A 17620-nucleotide genomic window follows, 5' to 3' on the forward strand; every position below is an offset into this window, starting at 1 on the left:
TGGTAGAGGACAGGAAGGCCTGGAGGAACGTTGTCCATGGGGGTCACGATGGGTCGGACACAACTTCGCAACGAACAACAAGAGAAATAAGGGAGGTGCCCTTGATATAATGGTCAAGAACAAAGACAATCATTGTATGCAACATAAAGATGGACCCACAATTGACATATTGTTTCCCCAACAGTTAACAACAACTGCAGCTGATTTTGAATCTCCTGCTTGGAGGGGGAGCAGGGGGGGGGACCAAAGTAAACCACGAATCTAGATAGAAATCAAACATGGAATTATCTCTTTAGGACATTAAAACTGTGCAACCACAGAAAGCCAGTGAAGTTTCCAGGGATAGAAGATACGAATCAGATCAGCAGTCTGAAAAGTGGGGTGTTGGGGGGGGGGGTTGCAACTGGTTGGCTGTTGTCACTTTGCCCATCATAAGAGACCCATCAAAGAGAGATTAAAAGAGCATTTATCTTATAAAAGAGCAAAAAAAAAACCAACCCATCGCCCTCCAAAGATATCTAGAGATACGGTGGGCATTCCTTTGCAGGCGTCAGTTAAAGGCAGTGGGGAGTGGGTGATTTTACGCAGCCGGCCTTTATATAAAAAGGAGGTTGCTGAGGTTTGGTTGAACAACTGTCACTTCGCCTTCTGTAGGACCCTTGCTTGAGGTGAGGTATTTATTATTCATTCATTCATTCATTTATTTTGTCAGCATGTATAAGATAACGGATATAACTATAAACATGATTATGAATACAGAAATGGATACGAATAGAATAGAATACAATAGCAGAGTTGGAAGGGACCTTGGAGGTCTTCTAGTCCACCCCCCGCTTAGGCAGAAACCTACACCACCTCAGACAAATGGCTAGCCAACATCTTCTTAAAAACTTCCAGTCTTGGAGCATTCACAAGTTCTGGAGGCAAATTGTTCCACTGATTAATTGTTTAAATTGTCAGGAAAGTCCTCCTTAGTTCTAGGTTGCTTCTCTCCTTGATTAGTTTCCCCCCTTGCTTCTTGTTCTGCCCTCAGGTGCCTTGGAGAATAGCTTGACTCCCTCTTCTTTGGGGCAGCCCCTGAGATATTAGAAGACTGCTATCATGTCTCCCTTAATCCGTCTTTTCATTAAACTAGACTACCCAGTTCCTGCAACCGTTCTTCACATGTTTTAGTCTCAAGTCCCCTAATCCTCTTTGGTGCTCTTCTCTGCACTCTTTCTAGAGTCTCCACATCTTTTCTACATCTTTTTCTCCACATCTTTTTACGATAAGAGGGACAGTAGACAGGGACAGTAGGCATGCTTGTGCATGCCCCTTACAGACCTCTTAGGAATGGGGTGAGGTCGACAGTAGGCAGTCTAAGGTTAAATTGTGGGGGGTTGCGGAAGAAACCACTTGAGTCAGGTAGAGCATTCCAGGCGTGGACCGCTCTGTTGCTGAAGTCGTATTTTCTGCCATCGAGTTTGGAGCGGTTGACCTTGAGTTTGTATCTATTGTGTGCTAGTGTGCTGTTGAGGCTGAAGTAGTCATTGACAGGTAGGACATTGTAGTGGATTATTTTGTGTAGGTCCGACCGAAGGCGGCGTAGTTCTAAGTTGTCTATACCAAAATTTCAAGGCTGGTGGCAGAAGGGATTCTGTCGTGAGCAGAGGAGTGGAAGACTTGTGAAATATCTCTGGACTCGCTCGATTGTATTCATGTCCGATATACAGTGCAGGTTGCAGACCGATGAGCTGTATTCGAGAATTGGTCTGGCAAAGGTTTTGTATGCCCTAGTTTGCAGTACAATATTACCGGAGACGAATGATTAGGTTAATAACTCTTAATGCCTTTTGGGCAATGCTGTTACAGTGAGCTCTGGGACTTAGATCATTTGAGATGAGTACTCCAAGGGCCTTGACGGGGGGGGGGGGGGGGGGGTCATTCCATGAGGTCATATCAACCCAGCTTGTATTGGGTGTTCTGATTTTTTTTTCCTTGCTAAAGTCCCCTCTTGTGGTTCTTAACAAAGCCACACTTTACATGGGAAGAATCTGGGTAAGAAATGTGAAATTTACACAAGCTCAAATCTGAGAGAAAATTTTTACAAGATGTTCTATAGATGGCATTTAGATCCTAAAAAGCTGGCTTCTAGTATCCGAATGTACAGCCTAAATGGTGGAGGTGTGGTTCTCTCGATGCTACATATTATCATATATTGTGGACCTGCCAAAAGGTTAAGGCATTCTGGATAAAAATATGGTGGATTATGCAAAATATCTTTAAAAGAAGGATAAAGTTTACTCCTCAGTTATTTTTACTAGGTATATGTACTGACTTTACAGTGGTAGAGACTAACTTGATTCTGCACCTGATAATGGCAGCAAGACTGTTGGTGGCGCAATACTGGAAGAAGGAAGATTTGCCTACAATCCAAGAATGGACATTGAAAGTCACAAACTTAGCCGAGATGGCTAAAATATCGGCATATCTTAAAGATCATTCAAATGAGAGATATAAACGAGACTGGAAAAAATGGATTGACTATATACAAAATAATACGGGACCAAGAAATTCCAGTTAGCCTATGCGTAAGATCAGAAATGATTTAAATTGTTTAAAAGTTAGTTCAGCAAGAAGAAGCTAAGGTCAATGCAGAATGTCATTAATTTCTTTATTTCTTTTTCTCAATAGATTTTAGACTGTGTTAGTTAAAAATCCATACCGTGTACAGGTTCTGGGAAGTCGGGGGGGGGAGGAGGGGGGGCAGGGGGGGGAGGTAGGGAGGGGCACACACACAAAAAAAATTGTACTTCGATGTTTTAATGATTGATGAATGATGAAATATTTGTGTTTTAAAAGAAAACACAAATATTTGGAAAAAAACAAAAAACAAAGCCACACTTTATTTCCCCAGCTGCCATTAGATGTAGACTCTCCAAATATTTCTGAGGTCCTTATTGGGTCCAGTGCATTTATTTATTGGACGCAATTCATATATAATTGTTTCATCATTCAATATCAGGGATGGGAAGCGGAAGCGACCAGTTCTTGCTGGCTTGCAAATCTTAATAGTTTGTGTCCCATTAATGCCGTTCCCCGATTCTCTTCTTCTCCTAGAGAAAGACAATGTTGTCCGTCTTGGTGGTGGCCCTGGCCTGGTTGGTCTCCCTGAGGACCTTTTCCACAGCTTTGGATCCAACCCGGGAGGGGACATGGAGGGACTGGAAGGCCACTCACAATAGAGAATACGCCCTGGTGAGTTTTGCTCCACTAGAGTCAAATCAATCGATCGATCAGAACAGAGCTGGAAGGGACCTTGGGGTCTTCTAGCCCAACCCCCTGCTCAATTCAAGAGACCCTACATTTCAAGCAGGTGACTGTCCAGTCTTTCTTAAAAACCTCCAGTGATGAAGCACCTACAATTTCTACGCTCTACATCGGGCTGCCCCTGAAGAGTGTTCGGAGACTACAGTTGGTCCAGAATGCAGCCGCGCGAGCGATATCGGGTGCACCTCGGTACACCCATGTTACCCTATCCTCCACGAGCTGCACTGGCTCCCTATTGGTCTCCGGACGCGCTACAAGGTGCTGGTGATTACCTTTAAAGCCCTACATGGCCTTGGACCTGGATATCTGAGAGACCGCCTCCTGCTGCATACCTCCCAATGGCTGATAAGAACTCACAGCCTGGGCCTCCTCTGGGTGCTGTCGACTGGACAATGCCGCTGGCGGCCCCTCGGGGGAGAGCCTTTTCTGTAGCTGCTCCAGCTCTGTGGAACGATCTACCCGCAGAGATCCGGACCCTTCCCACTCTCGCGGCCTTCCAAAAAGCCATCAAAACCTGGCTGTTCCGGCAGGCCTGGGGCTGTTGATCCCCCAGCTAAGTCGAATGTATGGTGTGTTTTTTAAACTGTTCTCGTTTTTCCCCTATTTGTTATTTTATTTCATCTTGTATTTGTAAGCCGCCCGGAGTCCTATGGATTGGGCGGCATATAGTTTATCGAATTACAAATTAATTCTGAAGGCAGGCTGTTCTATACGGATTAATTGTTCTTCACTGTCAGGAAATTTCTCCTTGGTTCCAAGTTGCTTCTCTCCTTGATTAGTTTCCATCTGTTGGTTCTTGTCCTGCCTTCCAATACTTTGGAAAATAAAGTGATCCCCTCTTCTTTGTGGCAGCCACTCAATACTGAATGCTGCTATCCTGTCACCCCTAGTCCTTTTCCCCCCCTCTAGTCTAATACCAAAGATGAAGTTTTTATATTTAATGCTATAATTCTGTCACATTGGAGCTGAGCTGCCTGTCATCAAGAATCCTGGTTTCAGATTACAGATTAACAGGGTTGGAAGGGACCTTGGAGGTCATCTAGTCCAACCCCCCAGCCAAGCAGGAGACCATACAACCATTTCAGGTCCAGTCTCTTCTTCTTTAAATATACTTTTTTTTATTTCCATTTTCATAACATATAATCACATGTATACTATTACATAGCCAATATCCTATTGTATTAAGTAGTAATTGCATCAGTTCCTCTTGTCATCAACGCCCAGAAGATAAAAACCCATTATTAGCTCTTCTGCTCTCCATACACCTCTTTCTTCTACCTCTCTCCTTCCTCCTTTCTTCCTCTGTCATCCTTTCTGCTCTACGTCCCTTCCTTCTCCTTCTCTTTCTGCATTCCACTCCCCTTATCCTCCTCGTCTTCCCCCCTTACCCTCTCTCCTATCCCTCTCTTCCTATCTTTCTTTTCTTTCTTTTCTTTTTCTTTCTTTCTTGCTTTCTTTCTTTCTTCTCTTCTTCTTCTTCTCTTTCATTCTTTCTTTCTTTCTTCTCTTCCTCTGTTTCCCACTCTTCCTCTCATTCACTTGGTGTATTTCAGCTTCTGAGCAAACTCCCTTCCATGTTGATGGTATTTATGCTCCCATATCAATATACTTAACATATCTTAGTTTTGAAGAAAAACAGGACTGGATTGGCAGTCCAGTCTCTTCTTGAAAGCTTCCAGTGATGAAGCTCTGACAACTTCTGAAGGCAGCTTCTGTTCCATGGGTTGATTGCTCTGGTCAGAAAATTTTCCTTATTTCTAGGTTGAATCTCTCTCCTTGATCAGTTCCCTTCTATTATTTCTCATCCTGCCTTCGTGTGCCTGGGAAAATAGCTTGAACCCCACCCCACCCTCCTCTCTGTGGCAGCCCCTCAAATATTGGAAGACTGCTATCCCGTCTCCTTCTCTTCTTGCAATGCTTATAAAGTTACTTTCTGCTCTCTGTCTTCAGGCAAGCTTTGTGAGAGAGGCAATGTCCTGTATATTAATTGGAAATGGAAAGAATTTTTTGGGTCCATTCCTGGTGATGTAATTCTAGTTTGGGAAACCTTTTATGGAAGAGAAGAATGTGAGTTCTAGATGTTCTAGGAGCCACAGGTTTAGGCAGATGGGACTAAAGGAATCTTCTTGGTCTTGGCTTCCCAGGAGGAGGAGGAATCCTTTCGAAGAGCCGTGTGGGAGGAGAATCTGCGGATGATCCAACAGCATAACAAGCAGCTGACCAGGGAAAACACACCTACAAGCTCGGGATGAATCACTTTGGTGATTTGGTAAGTCTGGATCAAGGCTAGTTTGTTTAGTAGACACAGATGCTGGGTTTGTTCAATTTCTATAGCTGCCCATCTCAATCAATGACTCTGGGCAGTTTTCAATTCATAAATTCAATTAATTTACATCCTGCCTTCCTTTTTTTTTTATGAATAATGAAAGTAGTGAACGTATCCAAGATACCTCCTGTTCTGACCCCCCCCCCCTCGTTCCACACCAAAGCACACTCGGAGCCAGAGATAAATTATGGCATTTAATTAACAGACTAACAAGGTCCTTGGCAGCAACCCAGCACAGACAAATCTGGGCAGCAATAAACACAGATAAGGCTTGGCAGCAATCCAGCCTGCCAAGCTTACACAAAGTTCTCTGACATTCGATTCTGTGTTGACTTCTGCAAAGAGGGGCGTGTGCACAAGTAGACTTTTTTATAGTCTGGAGAGGAGCCTAATGACCACCAGCTGAGTGCAATCACCTCCTGTAATTGCGTAATTGTTCCTGACGCCTAGTAGCTCTTCGATGGTGTGCATCCAGGAACAACTCACTACTGGCCTCCGGCTCACTCTCCCTTGTCTCCTCCCCACTGGTCCAAGGCTCAGGTGCCTCCTGATGGCCAACCAGCCTCTCTGCGCCCTGCTCGAGGTCGAACCCTGTCCAGGGTCCTCCACATCCTCCAGAGCCGACTCAGAGGGCCCCTCGCTGTCGGAGTCTGGTGGCAGCTCCAAGGGCACCTGCTGGGCCACAACACCTCTGCCTCCTATTTTCCCAATGCTGTGAGGTGGTTTGGGCTGAGAGAAGGACTGGCTCAAAATCACCCAGTCGGCTTTCATGCCTAAGACGGGGCTAGAATTCACTATCTCCTGGTGGTTGCCCCAAAGTCACCCAGTCGGCTTTCACGCCTAAGACGGGACTAGAATTCACCGTCTCTTGGAACAGTAATTGGAACAAAGTCACCCAGCCAGTTTTTATGACTAAGGTGGGACTATAAGTCACTGTCTCCTAGTGATCAGCCCAAGTCATCAAGCTGACTTTCACACCTAAAAAGTCAGGACTAGAACTCACAATTTTCCTTGCTTCTAGCCTGGTACCTAACCACTAGACCAAAACAGCTCTGCTAACTGATGTTTGAATTTTTTACTCTTTGCAACCTTCAGACTCATGAAGAGATTAACAAGAAGCTGAACTCTTGCTCCTGACTTGGATCCGTCAACTCAAAAGAATGTCGTCACGTTCAAATCCTCAGAAAACCCGCAGATTCCTCCTGGGATAGACTGGCGAGCCAAAGGCTTCGTGACGGAGGTCAAAGATCAGTGGGTGCTTAATAGCCTGGGTGGGTGGGTTCTGACAAGCCATGAATCAAGGACTGATGCAGAGATGCTTTTTAAGGGAATAGCGGGGGGGGGGGGGGAGTTATGGTTTTCCTATTTAGACCCAGCCTGAATTTGATGGCTTCATGAAAACGTGAGACTAAATTATTTCCTCTGCAGATAATTGCATATCTGAGCGCCAATCTTGTTGGGACTCATATGTCAACGGGGAACACCTCTAGCACTGATCATGTTACCTAGCTGAGTAGTGAAAACGTTTGCAAGAAAATACCCAAGCTCAGAAAGTACAAAGGACTCCCCAGTCTTCTTCCTCTTCCTCCTCCCTGTAATCTGCTCCTCCACTCCACAAACCTCACTCCCTTCTAGCACTGATGATGTTACCTAGTTGGGTAATGAAATGCCTGCAAGAAAATACCCAAGCTCAGAAAGTACCAAGGACCTCACAGCCCTCTTCCTCCTCCTCCTCCTCCTCCTCCTCCTCCTCCTCCTCCTCCTCCTCCTCCTCCTCCTCCTCCTCCTCCTTCCTCCCTGTAATCTGCTCCTCCACTCCACAAACCCCACTCCCTTCTAGCACTGATGATGTTATCTAGTTGGGTAATGAAATGCCTGCAAGAAAATACCCAAGCTCAGAAAGTACCAAGGACCTCACAGCCCTCCTCCTCCTCCCCCCCTCCTCCTCCTCTCCTCCTCCTCCTCCTCCTCCTCCTCCTACTCCTCCTCCTTCCTCCCTGTAATCTGCTCCTCCACTCCACAACCCCACCCCCTTCTAGCACTGATAATGTTACCTAGTTGGGTAGTGAAACGCCTGCAAGAAAATACCCAAGCTCAGAAAGTACAAGTACCTTACAGCCCTCCTCCTCCTCCTCCTCCTCCTCCTCCCTCCTTCCTCCCTCCCTCCCTCCCTCCCTGTAATCTGCTCCTCCACTCCACAAACCCCACTCCCTTCTAGCCAGGAGTGGGTTCCACCAGTCGCTACTTGCCAGTTCACTCATGGCTATGTGCATGCTTGATGCATGCTGCGTGCGCATACGCAGCACAATAAAAATTGCTCTGCGCATGTACAGAAGCTAAAAACAAGACGCCGTGGCCACCTGGAGAACTGGTTTGGGGGAATGGTAGGAACCGGCAGCGACCAAACCACTACCGGTTCGGCCGAACCTATCCGAACCAGTAGGAAACCACCACTGCTTCTAGCACTGGTCATGTTATTTAGTTGGGTAATGAGACATCTGCAAAAACCCACCAAACTCTGAGAGCACCAATAGCCTCACAGTCCTCCTCATCCCCTCTCCCAAGCCCCACTCTGGTCTAGCACTGATGATGGTGCCTAGTTGGTTATGAAAGGTCTGCAAGAGCTCAGAGAGCACCAAGGAGCCCGTATGTCAATGCTGAGCTGCAAATACTATATTCTTCTTTATTGAAACTCATATCAGGGGTGAAATTTAGCAGGTTCTGACAGGTTCTGGAGAATCAGCAGTGGAAATTTCGAGTAGTTCGGAGAATTGGCAAATACTACCTCTAGCTGGCCCTACCACCCATCTATTCTCCGCCTCCCGAGTCCCAGCTGATCGGAAGGAACTGGGGATTTTGCAGTCACCTTCCCCTGGAGTGGGGAGGGAATGGAGATTTTACAGTATCCTTCCCTGGAGTGGGAGGAATGGAGATTTTACAATATCCTTCCCTGGAGTGGGAGGGAATGGAGATTTTACAGTATCCTTCCCCTGGAGTGGGGAGGGAATGGAGATTTTACAGTATCCTTCCCCTGGAGTGGGAGGAATGGAGATTTTACAGTATCCTTCCCCTGGAGTGGGAGGGAATGGAGATTTACAGTATCCTTCACCTGGAGTGGGAGGGAATAGAGATTTTACAGTATCCTTCCCCTGGAGTGGGGAGGGAATGGAGATTTTACGTATCCTTCCCCTGGAGTGGGGAGGGAATGGGGATTTTACGGTATCCTTCCCCCTGGAGTGGGAAGGGAATGGGATTTTACGTATCCTTCCCCTGGAGTGGGAGGGAATGGAGATTTTAACAGTATCCTTCCCCTGGAGTGGGGAGGGAATGGAGATTTACAGTATCCTTCCCCTGGAGTGGGAGGGAATGGAGATTTTACAGTATCCTTCCCCTGGAGTGGGAGGGAATGGAGATTTTACAGTATCCTCCCCTGGAGTGGGGAGGGAATGGAGATTTTACAGTATCCTTCCCCTGGAGTGGGAGGGAATGGAGATTTACACGTATCCTTCCCCTGGAGTGGGAGGGAATGGAGATTTTACAGTATCCTTCCCCTGGAGTGGGAGGGAATGGAGATTTTACAGTATCCTTCCCCTGGAGTGGGAGGGAATGGAGATTTTACAGTATCCTTCCCCTGGAGTGGGAAGGAAGGGAGATTTTACGTATCCTTCCCTGGAGTGGGAGGGAATGGAGATTTTACGGTATCCTTTCCCCTGGAGTGGGAGGGAATGAGATTTTACGTATCCTTCCCCTGGAGTGGGAGGGAATGGAGATTTTACAGTATCCTTCCCATGATGGGGAGGGGAATGGAGATTTTAAACAGTATCCTTCCCCTGGATGGGAGGGAATGGAGATTTACAGTATCCTTCACCTTAGTGGGAGGTGAATGGAGATTTTACAGTATCCTTCCCCTGGAGTGGGGAGGAAATGGAGATTTTACAGTATCCTTCCCCTGGAGTGGGGAGGGAATGGAGATTTTACAGTATCCGTCCCCTGAGTGGGAGGGAATGGAGATTTACAGTATCCTTCCCCTGGAGTGGGAGGGAATGAGATTTTTACAGTATCCTTCACCTGGAGTGGGAGGGAATAGAGATTTTACAGTATCCTTCCCCTGGAGTGGGGAGGGAATGGAGATTTTACAGTATCCTTCCCCTGGAGTGGGGAGGGAAGTGGAGATTTACGGTATCCTTCCCCTGGAGTGGAGGGAATGAGATTTTACAGTATCCTTCCCTGGAGTGGGAGGGAATGGAGATTTTACAGTATCCTTCCCCTGGAGTGGGAGGGAATGGAGATTTTACAGTATCCTTCCCCTGGAGTGGGAGGGAATGGAGATTTACAGTATCCTTCCCCTGGAGTGGGGAGGGAATGGAGATTTTACAGTATCCTTCCCCTGGAGTGGGGAGGGAATGGAGATTTACAGTATCCTTCCCCTGGAGTGGAGGGAATGGAGATTTTACAGTATCCTTCCCCTGGAGTGGGAGGGAATGGAGATTTTACAGTATCCTTCCCCTGGAGTGGGGAGGGAAATGGAGATTTACAGTATCCTTCCCCTGGAGTGGGGAGGGAATGGAGATTTTACAGTATCCTTCCCCTGGAGTGGGGAGGGAATGGAGATTTTACAGTATCCTTCCCCTGGAGTGGGAGGGAATGGAGATTTTACAGTATCCTTCCCCTGGAGTGGGAGGGAATGGAGATTTTACAGTATCCTTCCCCTGGAGTGGGGAGGGAATGGAGATTTTACAGTATCCTTCCCCTGGAGTGGGAGGGAATGGAGATTTTACAGTATCCTTCCCCTGGAGTGGGAGGGAATGGAGATTTACAGTATCCTTCCCCTGGAGTGGGAGGGAATGGAGAGTTTACAGTATCCTTCCCCTGGAGTGGGAGGGAATGGAGATTTACAGTATCCTTCCCCTGGAGTGGGAGGAATGGAGATTTTACAGTATCCTTCCCTGGAGTGGGGAGGGAATGGAGATTTTACAGTATCCTTCCCCTGGAGTGGGAGGGAATGGAGATTTTACAGTATCCTTCCCCTGGAGTGGGAGGGAATGGAGATTTTACAGTATCCTTCCCTGGAGTGGGAGGGAATGGAGATTTACAGTATCCTTCCCCTGGAGTGGGAGGGAATGGAGATTTTACAGTATCCTTCACCCTGGAGTGGGAGGGAATGGAGATTTACAGTATCCTTCCCTGGAGTGGGGAGGGAAATGGAGATTTTACAGTATCCTTCCCCTGGAGTGGGAGGGGAATGGAGATTTTTACAGTATCCTTCCCCTGGAGTGGGAGGGAATGGAGTTTACAGTACCTTCCCCTGGAGTGGGGAGGAATGGAGATTTTACAGTATCCTTCACCTGGAGTGGGAGGGAATAGAGATTTTACAGTATCCTTCCCCTGGAGTGGGGAGGGAATGGAGATTTACAGTATCCGTCCCCTGGAGTGGGAGGGAATGGAGATTTTAACGGTATCCTTCCCCTGGAGTGGGAGGGAATGGAGATTTTACAGTATCCTTCCCCTGGAGTGGGGAGGGAATGGAGATTTTACGTATCCTTCCCCTGGAGTGGGGAGGGAATGGAGATTTACAGTATCCTCCCCTGGAGTGGGGAGGGAATGGAGATTTTACAGTATCCTCCCCTGGAGTGGGAGGGAATGGAGATTTTACAGTATCCTTCCCCTGGAGTGGGGAGGGAATGGAGATTTTACAGTATCCTTCCCCTGGAGTGGGGAGGGATGGAGATTTTACAGTATCCTTCACCTGGAGTGGGAGGGAATGGAGATTTTACAGTATCCTTCCCTGGAGTGGGGAGGGAATGGAGATTTTACAGTATCCTTCCCCTGGAGTGGGGGGAGAATGGAGATTTTACAGTATCCTTCCCCTTGAGTGGGGAGGGAATGGAGATTTTACAGTATCCTTCCCCTGGAGTGGGAGGGAATGGAGATTTACAGTATCCTTCCCCTGGAGTGGGAGGGAATAGAGATTTTACAGTATCCTTCACCTGGAGTGGGGAGGGAATGGAGATTTACAGTATCCTTCCCCTGGAGTGGGGAAGGAATGGAGATTTACACTATCCTTCCCCTGGAGTGGGGAGGGAATGGAGATTTTACAGTATCCTTCCCCTGGAGTGGGAGGGAATAGAGATTTTACAGTATCCTTTCCCCTGAGTGGGAGGGAATGGAGATTTTACAGTATCCTTCCCCTGGAGTGGGGAGGGAATGGAGATTTTACGGTATCCTTCCCCAAGGTGGCGCAGTGGTTAAATGCAGCACTGCAGGCTACTGCTAGATCAGCAGGTCAGCGGTTCAAATCTCACCGGCTCAGGGTTGACTCAGCCTTCCATCCTTCCGAGGTGGGTAAAATGAGGACCCAGATTGTTGGGGGCAATATGCTGACACTCTGTAAACCGCTTAGAGAGGCCTGAAAGGCCTATGAAGCGGTATATAAGTCTACTGCTATTGCTATTGCTATTGCTGGAGTGGGAGGGAATGGAGATTTTACAGTATCCTTCCCCTGGAGTGGGAGGGAATGGAGATTTTACACTATCCTTCCCTGGAGTGGGAGGGAGTGGGGATTTTACAGAATTCTTTTCCTGGAGTGGGGAGGGAATGGAGATTTTACGGTATCCTTCCTCTGCTATGCCCACCAAGTCATCACTGACTCATAACATGTCCAGCTGATTACTAGCAAAACCTGAGAACCATAAACTTGTGAAAGGAACAGATATTGGGTTGCTCCGTGGCTCATTGCCGCTTTGTTTTCACACAGGGTGACTGCGGCTCTTGCTGGGCCTTCAGTGCCACCGGAGCTCTGGAAGGCATGTATTTCAAGAATACGGGGAAGCTGGTCTCGCTGAGCGAACAAATCTTATCGACTGTTCTAGCGAAAATAATGGGTGCAGCGGTGGAATTATGATCCAAGCTTTTGTAACTGTTTACCTACAAGGAGGGATCAATTCAGAGAAAAGCTACCCTTATGACGGAATGGTAATTCTTTCTTTTTAATTTTTTTAAAAAAACACAAATAATACAAACAATACATGTACAACTAAATTAAAAAAAGACAAAATGAAAAAAAAACCACATTGCAGTGCACCTTCCACCCCCCCTCCTTTTTAATCTCCCTTATATTCATTAGATATACAATATATTGCAATTCTGCTCTTATCCCCTCCAAAACAACATAAATTCTTGAGTAGGTTTATTCCTTTTTCCTTCCACCAACAATGATTTTATAAAATCCCCCCCCCCGTTTCATTGTAATTATTTACTTTAATCATCCTTTTAAAGTTTAATTTCTGTTGTTATTTATCATTTGTTGCCATACTGCAAATTTCATTATACCACTCATTTCTTTGAGTATCCCAATTTCGTCCCCAATCTTTAGCCATCACTAATCTAGCTGCCAGATTAGTGGCCGAGGTGGCGCAGTGGTTAGAGTGCAGTACTGCAGCCACTTCAGCTGACTGCTAGCTGCAATTCGGCGGTTCAAATCTCACCGGCTCAGGGTTGACTCAGCCTTCCATCCTTCCGAGGTGGGTGAAATGAGGACCCAGACTGTGGGGGAGATATGCTGACTCTGTAAACCGCTTAGAGAGGGCTGAAAGCCCTATGAAGCGGTATATAAGTCTAACTGCTATTGCTCCTGGGTACTTGAGAGACCGCATGCTGCCAATCACCTCCACTAGACCGATCAGATCCCACAGATTAGGCCTCCTCCGAATTCCATCCACCGGCCAGTGCCGACTGGCGACTACCCGGAGGAGAGCCTTCTCTGTGGCTGCTCCGACCCTCTGGAACGAACTCCCCGTGGAGATTCGAACCCTCACCACCCTCCAGGCCTTCTGCAAAGCCCTTAAAACCTGGCTGTTCCGACAGGCCTGGGGCTAAAGAGCTTCTGCCCCCTTCTCGAATGGTATGGTTGTTGTGTGTTTTTAAATTGTGTATTGTTTGTTTGTCTTTTTATCCCCTGTTTGTACCTCCTTTCCCTGACTGAGTTGTGAGCCGCCCTGAGTCCCCTTCGGGGAGAAGGGCGGCATATAAATGAAATAAATCCTAATCCTAATCCTATTGCTATTGCCATTATCAAATTTACAATCAATTCCTTTTTTGTTTCATTTATACCCCGTTTTTCCACCGGCAACAGTAATGCAATCCTCAGTGACATCTCTGGAGGTGTGAACAAGAAGCCATAGATGGAAACGAAGGAAGGAGGGAATCAACCCAGAATTAAGGCGAGGGAGGGATAAAATGATCTCCAATGCCTCTCCGGAAGGGCCGAAAATCAGCCAGCTAAGGGCTGCTGTGCAAATAGGGTTCCGCGTGCCACAGGTGGCACGCATGTCATAGGTTCGCCATCACGGATATAGGGTCTCCTGCTTGAGCAGGGAGTTGGACTAGAAGTCCTCCAGGATCACTTCCAAGTCTGTTACTCTTTATTCTCTTTGGGGTTAACTGTGGTCACTCTTTATTTATTTTTTTGCAGGATGATTATAGTTGTCGGTATGAAGCAGAGAATTCTGTCGCGCGGTGTTCCAACGTGGGACGCATTCTGACAGGAGATGAAAAGGGCCTCCTCGAGGCCGTGGCTACGGTTGGCCCAATTTCTGTCGCAGTGGATGCTCGGAGCTCTGAGTTCCACTTTTACAAGTCGGGTAAGGTTCCTGCGGAATAGGATGGGGGGGCCCGGGGGGGCACTTGCATTTGAACTTTGAATGTTTCTCTGATTGACGGATGCTCAACACTACGGATGAGCTATCTTCAACTTATTTTATTTATTTATTTATTTATTTTGGTTCGTCAAGCATGTATGAGGCAACAGACGTAAGTATAAACATGACTTGGAATGTATGAAATGGATACGAATAAGTGGGGACAGTAGGACAGGGGTGGTAGGCACTTAGGGGCGCTTATGCACACCCCGTACCGACCTCGTAGGGATGGGGGGGAGGGGAGGTCGACAATAGATGTTAATTTTAATTGAAATTCTTTTAAAAATGTTATTGTTAATCTAAATTGGGTTTGTTTTTTGGATATTCTATTTGATTCTTTTTTTTAACTTTTGTAATATGTGTTTGTTTTTTTTAATGTTGTACGCCGCCCTGAGTCCTTGGGAGAAGGGCGGAATATAAATCCAATAAATCCAATCCAATCTTTCCTGAGGTGGGAGGGGGAGCAAATAAACAGGGGGGTTTTTGGTGCAGGGTTTTTTTTGGGCCACATCAGGGCTGTGTTTGACCTCGAAGGGCAGGATCGGGCGTGGCCATGGTAGGCATTTGACACGGGCTAGAGATGCATTTTTCCCCCCCTTTGCACTCAAAATAGCTATTCCAGACAAAAGAAGATTTACTTTCTGGCATAAATAGTCTCAATTCCATAATGTAGAACAGGGGTAGTCAACCTTTTCATACCTGCCGCCCACTTTTGTATCTCTGTTAGTAGTAAAATTTCTAACCGCCCACCGGTTCCACAGTAATTGTGATTTTATGAGAACCTAATGAAAATGTTTTTAAATAATGCTATGACATTTTTTTTAAAAAAAGTCAATTAAATTTAAAAAAAGGAAAATGCTTCAGTATTGGGCAAAACCCCTACTGCCCACCATGAAAGCTGGAATGGCCACTAGTGGGCGGTAGGGACCAGGTTGACTACCACTGGTCTTAAAGTTAAAAACTTAAAGTTTTGGAGGTTTGAGGATGTAACAACCCAGTCAGGTAGTGCATTCCAGGCGTGACACGTCAAATGTGTGCCCAACAAAAGCGCGCCGACAAAACCGCAGCGAGGAAAGAGCAAAGTTGAAATCGCGCCCCCAGAAGTGCGCCGATAAATGCACACCGACGAAAGCGCACTCCCAACAAAGCAGGCAAAAACAAGGTAATAACCCTAAGGTTTAGGGTTAGGGTTATTACCTGTTTTCACGTGGTTTGTTGATAGCACGCTTTCGTCGGCGCGCATTTATCGGCGCGCTTCTGTGGGCGCGATTTCGACTTCGCTCTTTTCTCACCGCGGTTTTGTCGGCGCGCTTTTGTCGAGCGCGCATTTGTCGGTGAACCCATTCCAGGCATTGTTGCTGAAGTCGTATTTTCTGCAACCGAGTTTGGAGCCTCTTCAGGGGTGCCTGTTTTTACACGAGAGTAAATTCTAAGATGAGGTGAGATTCCTGGCTGTCCTTTTGGAAATCCAGATGATCTTGCAAAGAAACACGGCACTTTCGCTTAACCAAATGTTCTAATATTGAGCTGTGGTGGTGCAGTGGTTAGAGTGCAGGACTGGAGGCTACTTGTGCTGACTGCCTGAAATTTGGCCAGTTCAAACCTCACCACGCTGAAGGCTGATTCAGACTTCCATCCTTCCGAGGTGGGTAAAATGAGGACCCAGATTGTTGGGGGAGAGATGCTGAATCTGTAAAAAACTAAAAGAAGGCTCTAAAGTGGTATACAAGTCTAAGCGCTGTTGCTATTTGAGGGCCTGCCACAGAGAGGAGGGGGTCAAGCTATTTTCCAAGGTACCTGAAGGCCAGACAAGGAACAACGGATGGAAACTGACCAAGGAGAGAGATTCAACCTGGAAATAAGGAGAAATCTGCTGACAGTAAGAACAATCAAACGATGGAGCAGAAGTTGCCTTCAGAAGTTGTGGGAGCTTCATCCCTGGAGGCTTTCAAGAAGAGACTGGACTGCCATCTGTCAGAAATGGTGAAGGGTCACCTGCTTGGGCTAGATGACCTACATCTAGAGGACTCAGATTGTTGGGAGCAAGATGCTGACTCTGTAAAACCGCTTAGAGATCTACAAATCTGTTAATCTGTTAAATGTTTTATCGCCCTCTTTCTCTTAGGGATCTTTAAAAATCCTTGGCTTGGAGATCCGCACTTGACTCATGCTGTGCTGGTGGTTGGTTATAACAGCACCAAGTACTGGATTGTGAAGAACAGGTGAGTGGAGGGAAATGGAGTCTGGCAGGAGAGTTCGCTAAGAGGGGAGCTTCTGCTATTGCAGATTGTCTCAACCTTGGCGACTTGAAGATGCATGGACTACAACTCCCAGAATTCCCCAGTCAGCATGATTCCCTCTGCCAGCAGTGCCCAGCAATTTTAGCTCCATGAACTGACAGCAGCAGGGGGGGTATTTTTTTGTATTTGTATTTGAAATTTATTTATAGGCCGCCCTTTTCCCTGGGGGGACTCAGGGCGGCTCACAACTAATGGGGAGGGGGATACAAACAATAGCACATAAAAGCAATACATAAGTAAAAATAAAACACAACATTCATACCATTCGGGTGGGGGTGAGGTGAATGGTTTCTCAGGTGCAATCTAGTTCCCGCACATGTGCAAATGAACCTTTTACATGCTCGCCCACCACTCGTGCCACCCAATTCCCAATGGGCCACGGATCGGTTCCAGTCTACAGCCCTTGGGGTACTCCTGCCCTACATGGTTTTGAAATAAATGTCTTGCCTGCTTCTGTTCACAGTTGGTCTCGCTTTTGGGGGGACAATGGGTACATGCTCTTGGAACAAGGATCGAACGAATGCGGAATTGCCGACTTCGCGTGCTATCCCATTCCGTAACCAGGCCAAGTGGGGAATTCGAGAAGCAGGACGAAAAGGCCATCAAAAATGATCTGCAGTTTCTGAAGCTTCTGCGGAGCGGGGGAAAAATATACACGCTAAAATCAATAAATGCTTTGACGCAACGCTGCCTATATCTAATCTGGCACCTGACTCTTTTATGATGTGTCTGCGTTTGAATAGACATCACAACATTACCAATGCTGGCACAGCTTCTCATGGAAGACATGCTTTGTATATAGTGGTTTCATACAAATCCTGTTTCAGATAACTTTCAACAGTTGTGAAGAGTCTTCTGATTCTAATTTGTCATTGACAATAGCTACCTGTAACTTACAAGTAACAACCTCTATCTCCAGATACCCTTTTCATCCTGTGTGATGGCACATGTGGCTCATCTCAGACAGGATATGATTTGTAGAGCCCTTG

The 17620-nt window shown here is 46.7% G+C and overlaps 1 protein-coding gene across 1 annotated transcript; it reads left to right on the top strand.

Moving 5' to 3' along the window:
• The first annotated feature begins 562 nt into the window (after nt 1-562).
• On the top strand, nt 563-17321 carry LOC116506670 (cathepsin L1-like). The gene is given in 10 exon segments (XM_032214515.1): nt 563-668; nt 3100-3237; nt 5457-5517; nt 5520-5578; nt 6759-6887; nt 12390-12480; nt 12483-12607; nt 14106-14274; nt 16457-16553; nt 17095-17321. Coding segments are annotated over 9 exon segments (957 nt in total). The 5' UTR covers nt 563-668; nt 3100-3108; the 3' UTR covers nt 17192-17321.
• The last annotated feature ends 299 nt before the right edge of the window (nt 17322-17620 follow it).

Source organism: Thamnophis elegans, chromosome 1 (assembly GCF_009769535.1).
Source record: "Thamnophis elegans isolate rThaEle1 chromosome 1, rThaEle1.pri, whole genome shotgun sequence".
NCBI classification, from domain to species: domain Eukaryota; kingdom Metazoa; phylum Chordata; class Lepidosauria; order Squamata; family Colubridae; genus Thamnophis; species Thamnophis elegans.